General features: G+C 43.6%; 1 protein-coding gene across 3 annotated transcripts in view; it reads right to left on the reverse strand.

Annotated features, from left to right (window-relative positions):
• Window positions 1-3,405: 3,405 nt before the first annotated feature.
• Window positions 3,406-17,599, reverse strand: part of AP3M2 (adaptor related protein complex 3 subunit mu 2) — a 66,158-nt gene continuing 51,964 nt past the window's right edge. For all 3 annotated transcript variants that reach the window (XM_059685302.1, XM_059685303.1, XM_059685304.1), the window contains exons 5-9: window positions 13,427-13,512; window positions 13,033-13,166; window positions 10,551-10,758; window positions 10,137-10,281; window positions 3,406-6,295 (exon numbers count right to left, since the gene is read on the reverse strand). In XM_059685302.1, the coding sequence (XP_059541285.1) occupies window positions 6,195-6,295; window positions 10,137-10,281; window positions 10,551-10,758; window positions 13,033-13,166; window positions 13,427-13,512 (674 nt within the window). In that variant the 3' untranslated portion in view covers window positions 3,406-6,194. The remainder of the gene's footprint in view (window positions 6,296-10,136; window positions 10,282-10,550; window positions 10,759-13,032; window positions 13,167-13,426; window positions 13,513-17,599) is intronic.

Genomic DNA, 17,599 nt, shown 5'->3' on the forward strand with positions numbered 1-17,599 from the left:
AAAACGGCAGAAAGAAACTTCCTGGAATTCAGTTGCAGGAGGGATTGGGGAATCTTAAAGAAAAAAATAGATTTAGGTAGGGCTTTCAAAAATTGGGCAAGATTTGGACTGGCAGAGGGGTGTGGGAAAGGCATTCTGAGCCAAGGAATATCAGTGCATGAAGTAGTAAAGATCTAGCAAAAAGGCAGTGGGAGCATGGGGAGGAATTGAGTTCAACAGTTGGAAGTGGCCGAAACCGGTTTGGCTCAGTGGATGGAGCTTCGGCCTGCGGACTGAAGGGTCCCAGGTTCGATTCCGGTCAAGGGCATGTACCTGGGTTGCGGGCACATCCCCAGTGGGAGATGTGCGGGAGGCAGCTGATCGATGTTTCTCTCGCATCGATCTTTCTAACTCTCTATCTCTCTCTCCCTTCCTCTCTGTAAAAAATCAATAAAAATATATTTAAAAAAAAACAAACAGTTGGAAGTGAAGTTCATAAAGAATGTAGGTTGGGATTCAGATTATGGGGACTTTGAATGCCAAAGTGAGCCTGGACTTAATTTTGTAGGCAACAGGGAGCCACTGAGGCCTTTGCTCAAGGGAAGTGATGAACTAAGCATGCCTCAGGAATATTAAGTAAGTGTGGTGGGGGAGACAGCAGACGCGGGAGGTAAGGAGGCTCCCTGGACAGCAATCACAGAACTAGAAAGGAGCAATGAAGGAATAAGAAGAACCTAAGCATGACCTGCTAACTAACATGCGGCGTCCCAATTGTTGGCTCAGACTAGAACAGTGATGGCGAACCTATGACACGTGTGTCAGAGGTGACACGCGAACTCATTTTTTTGGTTGATTTTTCTTTGTTAAATGGCATTTAAATATATAAAAAAATATCAAAAATAGAAGTCTTTGTTTTACTGTGGTTGCAAATATCAAAAAATTCCTATATGTGACACGGCACCAGAGTTAAGTTAGGGTTTTTCAAAATGCTGACACGCCGAGCTCAGAAGGTTCGCCATCACTGGACTAGAAGCTAATATTTGGGCCATTTCCCCCCATTCTACTTGGCTTTCCTGTTCATCAGAAAGAATTAACTCCCAGACCAGTCCACACAGGTTATGCTTACGGAATGCTGCTTTCTGCTTCTCTTAGACTCCTTATATAACCCCTACACCTGGCTGCTGCCCAGCAGGCATCACTGACGCCCCAGATCCAAGAATAGATCTGCTGATGCAATGCTTCCTGCTGTGTATATGCTGACAGTTTCTTGGAGGCCAAAAAGGTGGTTGTAGTTGTCTCTCACGATGTTGTAAGATTGCTCAGTTTGGGGTTCTCAGAAGAAAAGTAGTTTTAACTCATGGAAGAAAGATACTCTGTAAGGCCCAAGAGCTGGATTCAGGGCTGGGGGTGGCGGGTGGGGAGTGCAGGGTGCAGAATCCAACTTCCCTGAAATGCTGAAGTCCCTGGATCAGTTAAGTAATTGCAGGCCACAGACACTTTCGTCACAGATTTCTTGACTTCGGACTGCTCACTTACACGTTTCCCTGTGCAAGTGGCAGATTTTATTTTAGATAAATGTCTTTCAGCCTTCTCAGAAAAACATGGCTAGAGGACACCAATAAACAAGACTCCCAGTGCTGAATCTCCCGCAGGAATTCAGCTGGTTTCACCCGCTGCCCCTTGCATGAGAAGCTTTTCCTCAGATGGTGGAGTTAATGAAGTGAACTGAAGCAGTCAGGCCTCCTGGGATGGAAATGTAGTTAAAAGGCCCCGGCGTTCCTCTGACTGAGGTCCTGGAAACTGCAGGCTGGAGGAAGACAATTGCTCAGAGGAGGCCACTGACTGAGCTCCATGGCAGAATTTTACTAAAATACACACAAAGAGCAACACAGCATTAGCCAGTGTGAGCTAGGAAATTTGGGATAAAATGTGTGGAACTTGTCAGGGGAAGGAAATGAGCATAACGGGAAATTAAATCGTATATTCCCCTCACTATTCCCAGCCAGATAATAAAACAAATAGATGCTAATAGACCAGAAGAACAAGAAAGATTCTCGGGTAATTGTGCAATTAGCCTTAATGGGTGAAGACTAGAGGAAATCAGGTGATTGAAACTGTTTTTCTCCTCGAGCCCCAATCTTAAATATGGTTATCAAAAAGTGTCATAAACTTTGGTTCCATGTTTAACTTCGAAAGCCAAAGACTCACACAATCCCTAGTACTTGGGATCTTGGGGACAGTTTAAGAGTTTCATATTCAAGTCACCTTTTAAAATTCAAACAAAAAGTTCATCTCATTGCTGGCCCGGAGTCACCACCTACTGGCCAGATAGGGAAGTGCATGTATAAAATGTACCTGGTCACACTCCAATGCAAGGAAAAGAGCCAGGCCAAGGGCAAAGATATTAACAATGACTAAGATAGCTAGATCGGGATAGTAATAGATATTAAACACTTGTGGCAAGTCAACAGAAATAAGTCTTAAAATTTCTTCATGGCCATGAGGGATTTACAGAACGAAACTAACATATCTTTATTGATTTCAGAGAGGAAGGGAGAGGGAGAGAGAGAAACATCAATGATGAATGATGAGAGAGAATCATTGATTGGCTGCCTCCTGCATGTCCCCTACTGGGGATCAAGCCCGCAACCCCGCCATGTGCTTTTGACCAGAATCGAACCCGGGACCCTTCAGTCCGCAGGCTGATGCTCTATCCACTGAGCCACACCAGCGAGGGCTACAGAACGAAATTAATACAGATATGGGATAGTCACCAGTTCTACTTTACCGAAACTCCTAATGTCTTCTCTTCCAAGAAATAGCTACTACAGTTATGATTTCTGGGAACCTTGAAGCCCTGTTTCATGTCTGAGTTAATCAGCAAACATGATTAAGAAGATGGGGAGAGAACTAGAGCAGACATCAGCAGCCTTAATGGTTTTGTCTCTTACACACGAGGGTTGGGAGGAAATAATTTGATTGATCTAATCGTTCATTCTCACAACCTTAAAAATGACATTAAGCCCTGTCTGGTGTGGCTCAGTTGGTTGACCGTCATCCCAAGCCCCAGAAGGTTGCTGGTTCCATTCCCAGTGAGGGAACATGCCCAGGTTGTGGACTCGATCTCCACAGGTGATCTCCACAGGGTGAGGGGAGTGCAGAAGGCAGCCGATCCATCTCACATCAATGTTTCTCCCTCTCCCTTCCTCTCTCTCTAAAAATCAATAAAATATTTCTTTTAAAAAAATGACATAAATACCAATATCCTTGTCTTCCAGAGATGACTAGAGAATCAAACCATACATATGGCTTTAGGTCTGTTGGCTGAAAGTACAATAGTAAGATCCTCCTGAATTATTTCTTACTGCTTCTACTGAGGCATAGCATCATCGTTAGTCCTAACAACAAAACACTCAGGACACGGAGGATGGTAAAACTCCCCTTTATTAACACAAACAGAGAAGACACTTCTGTACATGTTACACACATGGAGCTGAACAGCGTGGTCAAGCCACCCTGCGTTACTTATTCTAACACACTGCCAGGCGATAGCAGTGCCACCCCGCTGTGCTCCAGGGCTCTGCTACAGGTGGTGTGAGAGTCACTTCATGTGCTAAGGCCTGCAGCTCCCATCCCCTAGATACTTTATTCCCCCTTAACATCCTCCCTTGAGATTAGGATGAGCTGCCCTGGAGGAAATACAACAGCTGGACTTAAAACACTAAGAATATTCAGGGACCAAGATTGGTTGTTTTCTGTAAAACATTAAAATCCTCCAGAGGCCTCAGGAGAAGTGATTCGACGTATTCTACCAACCACATGGTAGGTGTGTATATGGGACACAGCACTCAGAAAATTTTGGAGTGGTGGGATCTGAAACACATCATATAGTGCACAATTTATCCCAGAGAAAAACCACAAAGCAACATTGTTCTGCAGCAAAAACAAGTCCGGCAGGTAGGAAGGTAAAACTAGAAAAAGAATCACTTAAGTATTTTGGAAATAGGGCTTTAGAGAAAGACTATAAGGTTTGGAGAATATGTGTCTTCATTTTTCTCCATGCATGAAGTAAAGCACAACAATATCACTACTTAAGCTATGATTTTTAAAAACCTGCCTTTTATATAAATATTTAAATGGGTAATAGACTCACTAAACTAGAATAAAAATTACCCGTTGGGAAAGCCTGAGGTAATCCTGCAGTTGCCATGTTTCTGAAACTGGTTTACACATAATCAACATGACCCATCTTCCTACATTAGTTTTATTCAAAGACTAGGGGGACTTTTTGAGGGGGGAAGGATTAAAAAAAAAAATGGACTGGCGGATAGCTATCCTATATAATAAGAGGGTAATATGCAAATTGACCATAACAGCAGAACGAACAGGAAGGGCTGGTTGCTATGACGCGCACTGACCACCAGGGGGCAGATGCTCAACGCAGGAGCTGCCCCCTGGTGATCAGTACACTCCCACAGGGGGAGCTCTGCTCAGTCACAAGCTGGGCTGATAGCTGGGAATGCAGCGGCGGTGGCAGGATCCTCTCTTGCCTCCTCGGCAGCACTAAGGATGTCTGACTGCGGACATCCCCCGAGAGCTCCCAGGCTGCCAGAGGGATGTCTGACTGCCAGCTTAGACCCGATCCCCTGGGAAGCGGGCCTAAGCTGGCAGGTGGACATCCCCTGAGGGGTCCTGGACTGCGAGAGGGCGCAGGCAGGGCTGAGGGACTCTCCCAAGTGTACAAATTTTTGTGCACTGGGCCTCTAGTGTTAATAAATATATTATAGAGAACAAAATAAAAGATCGAGGAAGTAACTTTACTGAGCAGCTTCAAGGATGAATCCATCCTCATTTAAGCATTCTTTTGACTTAGGGTTACGGATAAAAAAGTTTCCAACAAGACGGCTTAGACTCCAGGACCAGTCCAGCACTGACACATGAAAAGGAATCGCCTGGCAGGTGTGGCCCCAGGAGGTCACAGTTAGTCAGGGCACATGTCCAGGTTATGGGCTTGATCCCCAGTAGGGGGTGTGAAGGAGGCAGTCCATCAATGATACTCTCTTATCATTGATGTTTCTATCTCTCCTCCAAAATCAATTTTAAAATGTTTTTATTTTTATTTTTTAAAAAGGAGAAATCACTGGGTTAGAGTTGTGGTACACCTTCCTGAGGACCAAGCAGGCCACCTACACTCCGATACTGTGACATACAGAATATGGCTGCCCCGGACTGGCTTTTCTGAAACTCTCCTCGGGTAACAGGCAAAAGCTGGTGAATTCTGTGAAGTGAGTAGAATTGTTTTGGGTTACAAAAAGAGGCATTTCTGGCAACCACCACCAGGAAAAGGCAAGTCCCCTTCTCACTGAAGATGACAACCAAGTACTGAAGACAAGCAGCAGCCAGTGTCTGAAAACTGGCCGGACAGGGTCCTGGTCTTTAAGGGGCAATCAGGTTCTACTGGGGTTTTCCATATCAATAGATTTAAGAAGTTGCCAGTTCATTTCTAGAAGTACAAATTTTTTAAATATATGAAAGTAGAGAGATCGGAAAGAAACTCAGCTCTATTCTTTCCAGCCCTCCTTCATGTGGGACTCGCTTGTCTTGCCACTTTCACTTTAGTGTGGTCTTACTTCTTTAATTATACTGTTTCCACTTTCTTCCCCCTCACAGACGAGATCCTTAACTGGCTTTTGCTCGACTAACATTCATTCTCTTCCAAACTTTCCTTTCTTTCTTCCTATTTTTCTCTCTCTTTCTTCCTTTTTCTTTCCTTCCTTCCTTCCTCCCACCCTCCCATTTTCTCCCTCCTTTTCTCTTCCTCTTTCTCTCCCTTACTTTCTTTCCACCTTAAAAAGCAATAACAAAGAAGTTTTTTATTGGCTTTAGATAATTAAAGCCAAGCAAGTAACAAATGCTAGTGTTTTCCTATGGTAACCACATTAAAATAGTTAAATATGGTATCAAGTACCCCTGGCCTCCATCACCCAGCTCTTTAAGAACTGAGGTGGTGCTGACTGTGTTTCAGTTCTGTCTCATCCTCCCCGGCGACCCTTTTCTCCCTTGATTAGTTCCATGGCACTGAAGGCTGAGGAAAAATAGGAGCGGTTAGGTCCAGAAGGGGACTGACCTAGGAGACAGGCTGAAATTGTTTTACACTGTTAGACAAGTAAGAAATGAAAAAGTGTTCGTACTGTTCCCTTTGCAAAACTCTCCCTTCAGGTTCGAACTTGGAACTTTCCAGCTTTGGTCATGTATTTTATGCCCTTAAAGGGTTTGTACTTCTCTCCATACATATCCAGGCGGTTCACTTTGAGTCCTGGAAGGAAGGAAGGAAGAATATGACATAAGCATGATTCAAAAGAAGCAGGTAGCATAACTGTTTAAATTCATTTCAATTCAAAGAGTGGGAGAGAGATAGTAGTAGCCATGAGCCAAAAAAAAAAGTATTAGAGGACCTGTTCCTGAAGTGGAAGGGCAGAAAGTTATATGCAGACTAAAATGAGGTGCAAGGAAAATAAGAGCACCATGTGTTTTCCTCTAGTTATTGTACTGAATACCTGAATCGACAGTGATAAGATCAAGGAATTAATAAAGAAATAAATCACCACTGAATGAATAATGGAAAATAATGAATAAATGAATGCTTCTTAAGTATTCTCACTATACTAAGCAAAAAAAAAAAAAATTATACCATATGAAACTTTAAAGTTTATTAAGTGTTTTAAGATGAAAGGGTTTTTAACTTAAGTAAATTCTAATCATTTAAATTAGACAAAGCCCTTTGGTAAAGAAAAATAGGAACTTCATGTAAAGTTAAAATCATTTCCTCTCTATCTTACAGGATTGTTCAACAGATTGAATAATAGATGAAAAAAGCTTAAGACAGTACCCAGCACACAGTAAATACCCAGTAACTACTAACTATTATTATTACTACTAGAGGCCCAGTGCACGAAATTCGTGCACTCGGTGGGGAGGGGGCCCTCAGCCTGGATTGCAAGAGGGCGCAGGCCAGGCAGAGGGACCCCACCGGTGCACAATTGGGGCTGGGGAGGGACACTGGAGGGTGGCCAGCCAGGGAGGAACCAAGGAAGGGCTCCAGAGCATGTCCGGCCCATCTCGCTCAGTCCCAATTGGCCAGACCCCAGCAGCAAGCTTACCTAATGGTCGGAGTGTCTGCCCCCTGGTGGTCAGTGCACATCATAGGGAGCAGTTGAGTAGCCTTAGCATATCATTAGCATATTACGCTTTAATTGGTTGAACAGCCAACCGGACGACCGGACACTTAGCATATCAGGCTTTTATTATATAGGATCATCTTGAAGTAAGTATAGACTATAGTGAACTGACTTGGGTAGGCCCAAGGATTCTAAATGATAACAAAAGCAAATGTGGCCCTGGCCAGTATGGCTCAGCTGGTTGGAGCATCATCCCATATATTGAAAGGTTGTGGGTTGGATGCCCAGTGAGCACGTACCTAGGTTGGGGGTTCAATATCTGGTCAGGGCACAGACATAAGACAATCAATAGATGTTCTTCTTCTCTCTCTCTCTCTCTCAAATCAATAAGCAAATCCTTGGGTGAGAATTTTTTAAAAAGCAAATGTAAAAGTCTTCTGAAATTGGGGGAAAGGAAAGGGAATTATTCAATTACCAACTGAGAGTACAGAAGCATTCCCACACTGAAGACCCAGGAAAGCCCAAACTGACACCTAGGATGACTCAGCAACTGCCCAGAAACATCTCTGCCTACCAATATTGTTCCTGTCTCATCTGTGTCTCAGACACTTTTATTCAGGTCCCTTAGGCCAAATTCAAAGCAAGAATTATAAACTTTCCCCAGAAATACGCTAGAAAAGATTTTACTAAAGATTACATATCCTATCTAATAAAAGAGAAACATGGTAATTGGCGTACAACCGCTACCCTTCCCATTGGCTAATCAGGGCAATATGCAAATTAACTGTCAGCCAAGATGGCGGCCGACAGCCAGGCAGCTTGAAACTAACATGAGGCTTGCTTGCTTCAGTGACGGAGGACTCCAACATTCCCTGCCTGCCACTGCAGGCCTCTGAGCTGGCAGTTTGAAACATAGTTACAAAAACAGAAGCTAAACAAAACCCCAGAAACCAGCTTTCAGCTAGCCGGGATCTCAGACCTGGAGTTGATAGAGAGTTTCAATTGTAGAACCTAAACAAACCAGATACCTGCTTTCAGCAGCGGAGGCCTAAGAGCTGGAGCCTCAGAGCTAAAGCTGGCTCAGAATAAAAAAAAAAAAAGGAGCAGTTGGGAGCTTCAGTCCCAGCCTGAAAACAGCCCTCAGCCCCTCACCCAGACTGGCCAGGCACCCCAGTGGGGACCCCCACCCTGAAGGGTGTGTGACCAGCTGCAAACAGCCATCATCCCCTCATCCAGGCTGGCCAGGCACCCCAGTAGGGACCCCCACCCTGATCCGGGACACCCTTCAGGGCAAACCAGCCAGCCCCCACCCATGCACCAGGCCTCTATTCTATATAGTAAAAGGGTAATATGCCTCCCAGCACCGGGATCAGCAGAGCCACGAGGTCTCCCAGCACCGGGATCAGCATGACTGGGGGCAGCGCCCAAACCCCCGGATCGCCCTGTGGCTCTGTGTGTGACAGGGGGCGGGGCCACAACCTCCCTATCTGCCCTGCTCTGTTCCTGACAGGGGAAGGCGCCCCAAGCCCCTGATCGGCCCTGCTCTGTGCCTGATAGGGGGGAGCTCCCCAACCTCCTGATCGCCCTGCGGCTCTGTGTGTGACAGGGTGCAGCGCCCCAACCCCCCCATCCCACGGGCCCTGCTCTGTGTGTGACGGGGTAGAGCCATAACCTCCCCATCGGCCCTGCCCTGAGTGTGAGAGTGGCGGTGCCCCAACCCCTTGATCGGCCCTGCTCTGTGGGTGATAGAGGGCGGCGCCCCAACCCCCCCACCCCACGGGCCCTGCTCTGTGTGTGATGGGGTAGAGCCATAACCTCCCCATCGGCCCTACCCTGAGTGTGACAGTGGCGGCGCCCCAACCCCCTGATCAGCCCTGCTCTGTGGGTGATAGAGGGCGGCGCCCCAACCCCCTGATCCGCCCTGCTCTGTGCGTGACAGGGGGGAGCTCCCCAACCCCCTGATCGGCCCTGCTCTGTGCGTGACAGGGGGCAGCGCCCCAACCCCCTGATTGGCCCTGCTCTGTGTGTGACAGGGGGTGGCGCCGCAACCTCCCCATCGACCCTGCCTTGAGTGTGACAGGGGACAGTGCCCCAACCCTCCAATCGGCCCTACCCTGAGCGTGACTGAGGGTGGCATCGCAACCTCCCAATCCACCCTGCTCTGTGCATGACAGGGGGCGGCACCCCAATTCCCCAATCGGCCCTGCTCTGAGCCCGACCAGGGGCTGCACCTAGGGATTGGGCCTGCCCTCTGCCACCCGGGAGCAGGCCTAAGCCAGCAGGTCATTATCTCCCGAGGGGTCCCAGACTGCGAGAGGGCACAGGCCGGGCTGAGGGACCCCCCTTCACCCACCCCCGAGTGCACAAATTTTTGTGCACTGGGCCTCTAGTCCTAGATAATAAAAGGGTGATATGCAAATTGACCCTAACAGCAGAACGACTGGGAATGACTGGTCACTATGACACACACTGACCACCAGGGGGCAGACGCTCAATGCAGGAGCTGCACCCTGGTGGGCAGTGCTCTTCCTCAGGGGGAGCTCTGCTCAGCCACAAGCCAGGCTGACGGCTGTCAGCACAGCAGTGGTGGTGGGAGCCTCTCCCACCTCCTCAGCAGCACTAAGGATGTCCAACTGCAGCTTAGGCCTGCTCCCCGCTGCCAAGTGGACATCCCCCAAGGGCTCTCAGGCTGCCAGAGGGATGTCTGACTGCCAACTTAGGCCCAATTCCCCGGGGAGTGGGCCTAAGGCAGCAGGTGGACATCCCCTGAGGGGTCCCAGACTGCGAGACGGCACGGGCCAGGCTGAGGGACGCCCCCCCCCCCACCCCCACCCCTGGCCGAGTGCACAAATTTTTGTGCACCGGGTCTCTAGTCAGATAATAAAGTCAGACTCGATAAGCAGGGAGCCAAGAGAAGGTTTTGTGATGTCTGTGCCATTTCTGTTCTCTTCAAAGCCATCTAAGCGGTGGGGCACTTACCAGAAATGGCCAGCTGCTGGATTTTAAACTGCAGGTTAATTGTGGGGTTCTCATCTGGTTTGGAAGCTCCAGCCTGAAGACTCATGGTCCCCTTCAAACTTGGTAGCTTTTGGGGATTTATTTTTCCTACATCCCAAGACAGCATCTTCAAAGAAAAAAAAAGTTACAGCAGAACCGTTCATGTGAGGTTGCTGAGCTCTAACCTCAGGGCAACTGTTCACAATATTATAAGGTGCCTCTAGGGTGTTTCTCAGCAGAGAACACGATTTGTTACCATAAAATATCTCCAGGAGAAAACAATGCCCCTGTGACTGACCGCCCCTTTCAACAAGGTATAAAGTCTGTGGGGAGAGCTCCCACAGAGTTACTTCTACTTAATGTCAGCAACTCAAAACCTCCGGCTTATTCTCCTACCTTAGTAACTGGGTCAAATGTGTGTGTCCCCTGAGATGGAGTGAGGCTCATATTCAAGACCCCTTTGGGCATCTGGCTGGTGACAATCACTCCCTCGATGGTCTTCCCCATGGTCTGCTTTGGTCCCACTGTTATTTCAAAGCGTCCAAGTGAACTACTGTCCCGGAAACTGATGTTATGTTTGACATACACTGGAATCGCCACCAGGCTGGAAAAGAGACGCACAGAAGCCCATTTCATGAATGTTCTGGGGAACTGGTGACCTTTCCTCCTCCTTTGCCCTGTTGGCAGCTTTTCCTCCCTTTCTTGCTTCCTTATTCCTTATCTTAAAAATTAAGCACAGGAGGGAAAAAACACCTAGTGATCTTTGATTTTTTTTCTTTTTGTAAAGCTAAGATGCTATCTAGTAAGTAAACTAACCATTCTTATTAACTCTTTGAATAACATCCATAATATCAAAGAGTATGATAAGCCTACTCTGAGAAAGGCACTATGAACAAAAATTAGGAATCACCATATTTCTGTTTTATTTTGTGACATGTGATTGATAATTATTTGTACTTGGGAGAATATTATTCATGCATCATGGACATTTTATAATTTCTTGAACTTTTACCTGACCTCATCTGATCCTTACAAAAACCTATGAAGTAGGGTAGTTGTCATGATTTGACCAAAGAGGAAATAGAGAAGTCACAGAATAATAACAGTTCTTAAAATCTATTAAGCACTTCCTGAGTAACAGTCACTATGCTAAATGCTTGATCTCTATTACCTCATTTAATCCTCCCAATAAGTATGAAATGGGTACTGCTACTGTCCTGATTTTATAGATGAATACTGATATGCTTAACCTCAGTTAAGTAACTTGCCCAAGGTCACATACCATAAGTACTGAAGGTGGAGCTTAGGTCTAGGCAGTCTGATTCCAGAGCCTTTGTTCTCAAGCACTCAGATATTTTTATATATTATTTATTCCAAATCACACCAGAAAGGTATTGGTGGTTCTGAGGTCTCATGGCTCTTTTCAGTTCACATACTTTCTACTGTATACCTTCGACTAAGGGCTCCAAAATCCCCTAGACTCATATTACAGAGAATGTTCAAGATCAAAAATTATTGCAGTCTATGGTTTTCATTGCATAATTTAATGCTTCTTTGGGGTTGGGGACATTGAATACAGGTGTACTCAGATTCCAATTTGAGAAAGAAAATACTCTTGTTTAGACATATAATAATCACAACAAAAATAATAGCAGCAAACTTAATGAGCACTTACTTTGTGATCAGCACTATTTAGATTCTCTTATTTAATCCTCATAATAAGGTACTTTTATTATTTTCAACTTGATGTTAGAAAATAGACACAGCCCAGCAGGTGTAGCTCAGTGGTTGAACTTTGACCTATGAATCAAGAGGTGGCTGTTCGATTCTTGGTCAGGGCATATGCCTGGGTTGCAGGCTCGATCCCCAGTGTAGGGCGTGCAGGAGGCAGCCAATCAACGACTCTCTCTCATCACTGATGTTTCTATCTCTCTCTCCCTCTCCCTTTCTCTCTGAAATCAATAAAAATGTAATTAAAAAAACAAACAATCGTCCTAACCCAGTGGTCAGTAAACTCATTAGTCAATAGAGCCAAATATCAACAGTGCAATTGAAATTTCTTTTGAGAGCCAAATTTTTTAAACTTAAACTATATAGGTAGGTACATTGTTATTAACTTAATTAGGGTACTCCTAAGGCTTAGGAAGAGCCACACTCAAGGGGCCAAAGAGCCGCATGTGGCTCGCGAGCCACAGTTTGCCGACCACGGTCCTAACTGGTTTGGCTCAGTGGATAGAGCGTCGGCCTGTGGACTGAAAGGTCCCAGATTCGATTCCGGTCATGGGCATGCGGGCACATCCCCAGTAGGAGGCATGCAGGAGGCAAATTGATGTTTCTCTCTCATCGATGTTTCTAACTCTCTATCCCTCTCCCTTCCTCTCTGTAAAAAAATCAATAAAATATATTTAAAAAACAAACAAACAATCAAACAAAAAAGAAAACAGACATAAAAAGATTAAGCAACTCACCAGAGAGTTTACCCAATTAGTACGTATAGAAACTGGAATTTGAACCCTGGTAACTCCACAACCAGAGTTCTTTTATATATATATATATATACATATATATATATATACATATATAATCTGTATTGATTTCAGAGAGGAAGGGAGAGGGACAGAGAAATAGAAGCATCAATGATGAGAGAGAATCATTGATCGGCTGCCTCCTGCACGCCCCCTACTAGGGATCGAGCCTGCAACCCAGGCATGTGTCCTTGACCAGGAATCAAACCTGGGACTCTTCAGTCCGCAGGCCGACACACAATCCACTAAGCTAAACCGGCCAGAGCCACAACCAGAGTTCTTAATCATTACGGATATGGTTTACACACACACACACACACACACACACCATTCTTAATAATAAGGCTGCTTACTTCTGGGCACTGACATGGTAAGAGAGCAGGCGAAAGTTTCCATCAGGAGGGATGAAGGAGAGGATGCGCTCAGATTCCCAGCGCTTGAAACGAACACAAGGATGGAAGCTGACATCATCCAGCAACCTGGGATTCTATAGTTACCAGGCAAGGAAAACCAAGAGATAGGAATTAAACACCCACATTTCTTTCAGGAGTAATTTAGGTGCTGTTTTTATTAAAATACATACACACATACAAATTCTCTGGTTACTTATAGAGAATTCAAGCCTGACACAAGCTGCATGGCTGTCCTTCATTATATCTTCTGCTCCATTTCATGCTCACCACTCTGTCTTTCCAAAAGCATCTAATTTCCCATCCCAAGAACTAAACCCGTGGACCAGGCTTTTACCATGAAGGAAAGGGTAAGGTCTGGCATTCCAGTCAGTTTGACACAAGCATCAATCACCCCCTGGATTTCAGCGGTAATTGTGGAACCTGAGACAGGAACAAGACAAAAAGAAGGTACGGATTATTGAACTCTTCTCTTTCTTCCCAACTTATTTCCTTCTTCCCTCCCTCCTTTCATCTCTTCCTTCCTCTATCCCTCCCTCATTCTCTTTCTTCTTTCCTTCTGTCTATCCATCCAAGTCATCTACCTAGCATTGTCCATCCTTCCAAACATATACCAACCTTATATCAAGTATGAGATACTCAGGTAAAGTCATGGGGATAAAAAATAAATGAGATAATTAGTCTAAAGGAGTTTTCAATCTAGTACCAGAATCAAACAGAATATCATTACCCTAACCCAGTGATGGCAAACCTATGACACGCGAACTCATTTTTTTGGTTGATTTTTCTTTGTTAAATGGCATTTAAATATATAAAATAAATATCAAAAATATAAATCTTTGTTTTACTATGGTTGCAAATACTAAAAAATTTCTATATGTGAGACTGCACCAGATTTAAGTTATGGTTTTTCAAAATGCTGACATGCCTAGCTCAAAAGCTTCGCCATCACCGCCCTAACCAATGGTTCAGAAAATTTCATATCAGAAACTGCTCTCACTAAGGCCACCAAGGAGCTGTGCTGCTATATGGCATGGACACTTGGTCTTTATCCTACAGGATCTCTCTGTAGCATACGTCACTGTTGACCCCTTCTTCCTTTTCAAAACCTTCCCCTCTCCTCGCTTTCTACTTTTTTAGCTCCTCGTCTGCAGTGCATTCTGCAGCTTTCTTCCTTTTCACATCCTGTAAATGTTTACGCTTTTTCACAGTTCTGAACATCTCTTTCTTCCATCAACACTCTTTCCTTGGGTTACTTCGCCTACCACCCCAGGCTTCAGTTTTCATTGATGACCAGTTATTTCCTAATATGTTTTTCCGGTTCAGCCAACGGGACAGCTCCACTTGGATTGTCACAGAGACACTTCAAACTCTCCATGTCAAAGTGAGTCATTATCTTCGTTTCCAGACCTGCTCTTCCTATTTCCCATATCTTCATGATGATCCCATCTATCCTGTTGCCTAAGCCAGAAAATCCTGTCCACTTCTAACTCTTCAGTGCCTACATCTAACCAATGATCATTTCCTCTCTTTTATATGACTTCAATCTCTTAAATCTACTCATTCCTCTCCACCCTCACTACCATTGTGGATGTCTATATGTTGTGACTTCAGCAACTGCTTTCCCTGCCTTCCGTCCTACCCCATTTCAAGCCATTCTTTTTTTTTTTTAATATATTTTATTGATTTTTTAGAGAGAGGAAGGGAGAGAGATAGTCAGAAACATCGATCAGCTGCCTCCTGCACATCTCCCACTGGGGATGTGCCCGCAACCCAGGTACATGCCCTTGACCGGAATCGAACCTGGGACCCTTCAGTCCACAGACCTACGCTCTATCCACTGAGCCAAACCGGTTTCGGCTCAAGCCATTCTTAACCCTGCAGCTGGACTGATAGTTCTACACTATAAATCTGTTCAAGTTACTCCCCAACTTAAAACTTTTCCAGTGTTCCAAATAATCTTCCGTAAAATGGCACACAAGACTCTTCACGATCTAGCCGTCTAGTAATTGTTGGGGTGTTTTTTTTATTCTTTATTGAGGCAAAACTTACAGTAAAATGCAAAAATTGTAAATGTTCAGCTCAATGAATTTTTAAATATGTACACACCTATGCAATACCACCCACATCAAGATGCGATTCCTTTTTAGCATCCCAGTGTGCTCCTCTTGCCTAAACTAGTTAATCCAAGTCCTTAAAATTCTGACTTCTTTTCCCTCAGATTAAGTTGCACTGTTTTCAAACTTCATATAACCATATGCATCTAAGTTTCTTGCTCAACACTGTGAGATTTATTCATGTTGTTGGGCTTGTCAGTATTTCATTCTTTTTTATCACTGTATAGTATTCCAATGTATGACGACATCAAAATTTACTTATCATTTCTATTACTAATGGACATCAGTAATATTTCCAGTTTGGTACTAATATGAAAAGCTGCTATGCCTTTTCTTTTTTTTTTATGCTTTTCAATCCAGTCATACTAAACTACTTTATTTCCCAACAATATTTTATTCGTCTTAAAGTGTTTGCACATACTTCACTCCAAAATCCATAAAGGTTTTAATAACTCCTACTCATTCCATTGATAAATCATAAACACTATCACCTCTTTACACTTTGTTCTGGATGGGTGGGATACCCTCTTATTCTCCACCTTTTTACCTTTCTCTCTCCCTCACTGGACTTAAGCATGCTTTCTGCAGCCATACTATGTCATTCTCTCTCTCTATGTAACCCCTTTTTATCTCCTTTATTTATATAACTTCATCATATTTAACAACCAAATAGCATCATCATCATCATCAACATCAGCAGTAGCAACTACCAACATCTCCTCATTTCCCCCTCCTCCTAACCCCTGGTAACCACCATTCTCTGCTCCTATAAGTGAGATCATGCAGTATTGGTCTTTCTGTATCTGGCTTATTTCACTTAGCGTAATGCCTTCTAAGTTCATCCATGTTGTTTAAAATGGCAGGATTTCCTTCTTTTTACAGCTGAGTAATATTCCATTGTGTGTGTATATATCTATCTTGCATTTGCTTTACCCATTCATCCACCAACAGACATTTAGTTAGTTTCCATATCTTGGCTACTGTGGATAATGCTACAATGAACAGGGAAGTGCAGATATCTCTTTGAGACACTTATTGTATTTCCTTTGGATATAACCAGAGTGGGACTGCTGGATCATAAGGTAGTTCTGTTTTTAATATTTTGAGGAACCTCCATACTGTTTTCCATAATGGCTGTGCCAATTTACATTCCCACCAACAGTGCACAAGGGTTACCTTTTCTCCACATCATTGTCAACACTTATCTTTTGTCTTTTTATAATGGCCATTCTAACTGGTACAAGGCAGTATCTCCTAGTTTTGATTTGCATTTCCCTGATGATTAGTAATTGTTGAGCACCTTTTCATATACCTGCTGGCCATTTTTATGTCTTCTTTTGAAATATGTCATGTACTATGTCCACTTTTTAGTCAGGTTATTTGTTTTTTGTTTTGTTTTGTTATTGAGTTGTAGGAATTCCTTATAGATTTTGGAGAGTAACCCCTTATCAGATACATGGTTCACAAATATCTTCTCCCATTTATAGGATGCCTTTTCACTCTGTTGATTGTTTCTTTGTTGTACAAAAGCTTTTTAGTGTGATGCAATCCCATTTGCCTATTTTTGCATTTGTTGCCTTTGCTTTTGGTGTCATATCTAAAATAAATCGTTGCTCAGACCAGTGTCAAGAAGCTTTTTCTCTATCTTTTCTTCTAGTGGTTTTATAATTTCATGTCTATGTTATCTTTAATCCATTTTGAGTTCATTTTGTCTGTAGATATATGTCTGTGAATATTCAGTTTCCCTGACACATTTAATGAAGAGACTCCTTTCCCCATTGTATATTCTTGGTACTCCTGGTGAAGATCAGTTGATTATAAATGTATGGTTTTACTGGTATTTCTGAGCTCTATATTTTGTTTCGTGGGTCTATATGTCTGTTTTTATTTCAAATGCATACTGTTTTAATTAATGTAATTTTATAACATATTTTGAAATCAGGAACTCTTGACTCTTCCTGCTCAAGACTACTTTGGCTACTTGGGGTCTTTTTTGGTTCCATATGACTATTAGGATTTTTTTTTCTATTTCTATAAAGAGTATCATTGGGATTTTGATGGGGATAGCATTGACTCTATAGAATGCCTTGGATATTGTAGACATTTAATAATGTAATTCTTCTACTCCATGAATACAGGTGTCTTTCCATTTATCTGTGTCTTCTTTAATTTTCTTCATCAAGGTTTTATAACTTTCAAGATACAAATCTTTTACTTCTTTGCTTAAGTTTATTCCTTAGTCCTACATATTTTATTCTCTTTGTTGCTATTATAAATGGAACTGTTTTCTTAATTTCCTTTTAGGATAGTTTGTTGTTTGCATTTAGAAATGCCACTAATTTTTGTATGTTGATTGTTTTTCCTACAACTTTATTGAATTTATTTTTTTAGTT

Source organism: Myotis daubentonii, chromosome 2, assembly GCF_963259705.1.
Source record: "Myotis daubentonii chromosome 2, mMyoDau2.1, whole genome shotgun sequence".
Taxonomy (NCBI): Eukaryota; Metazoa; Chordata; class Mammalia; order Chiroptera; family Vespertilionidae; genus Myotis; species Myotis daubentonii.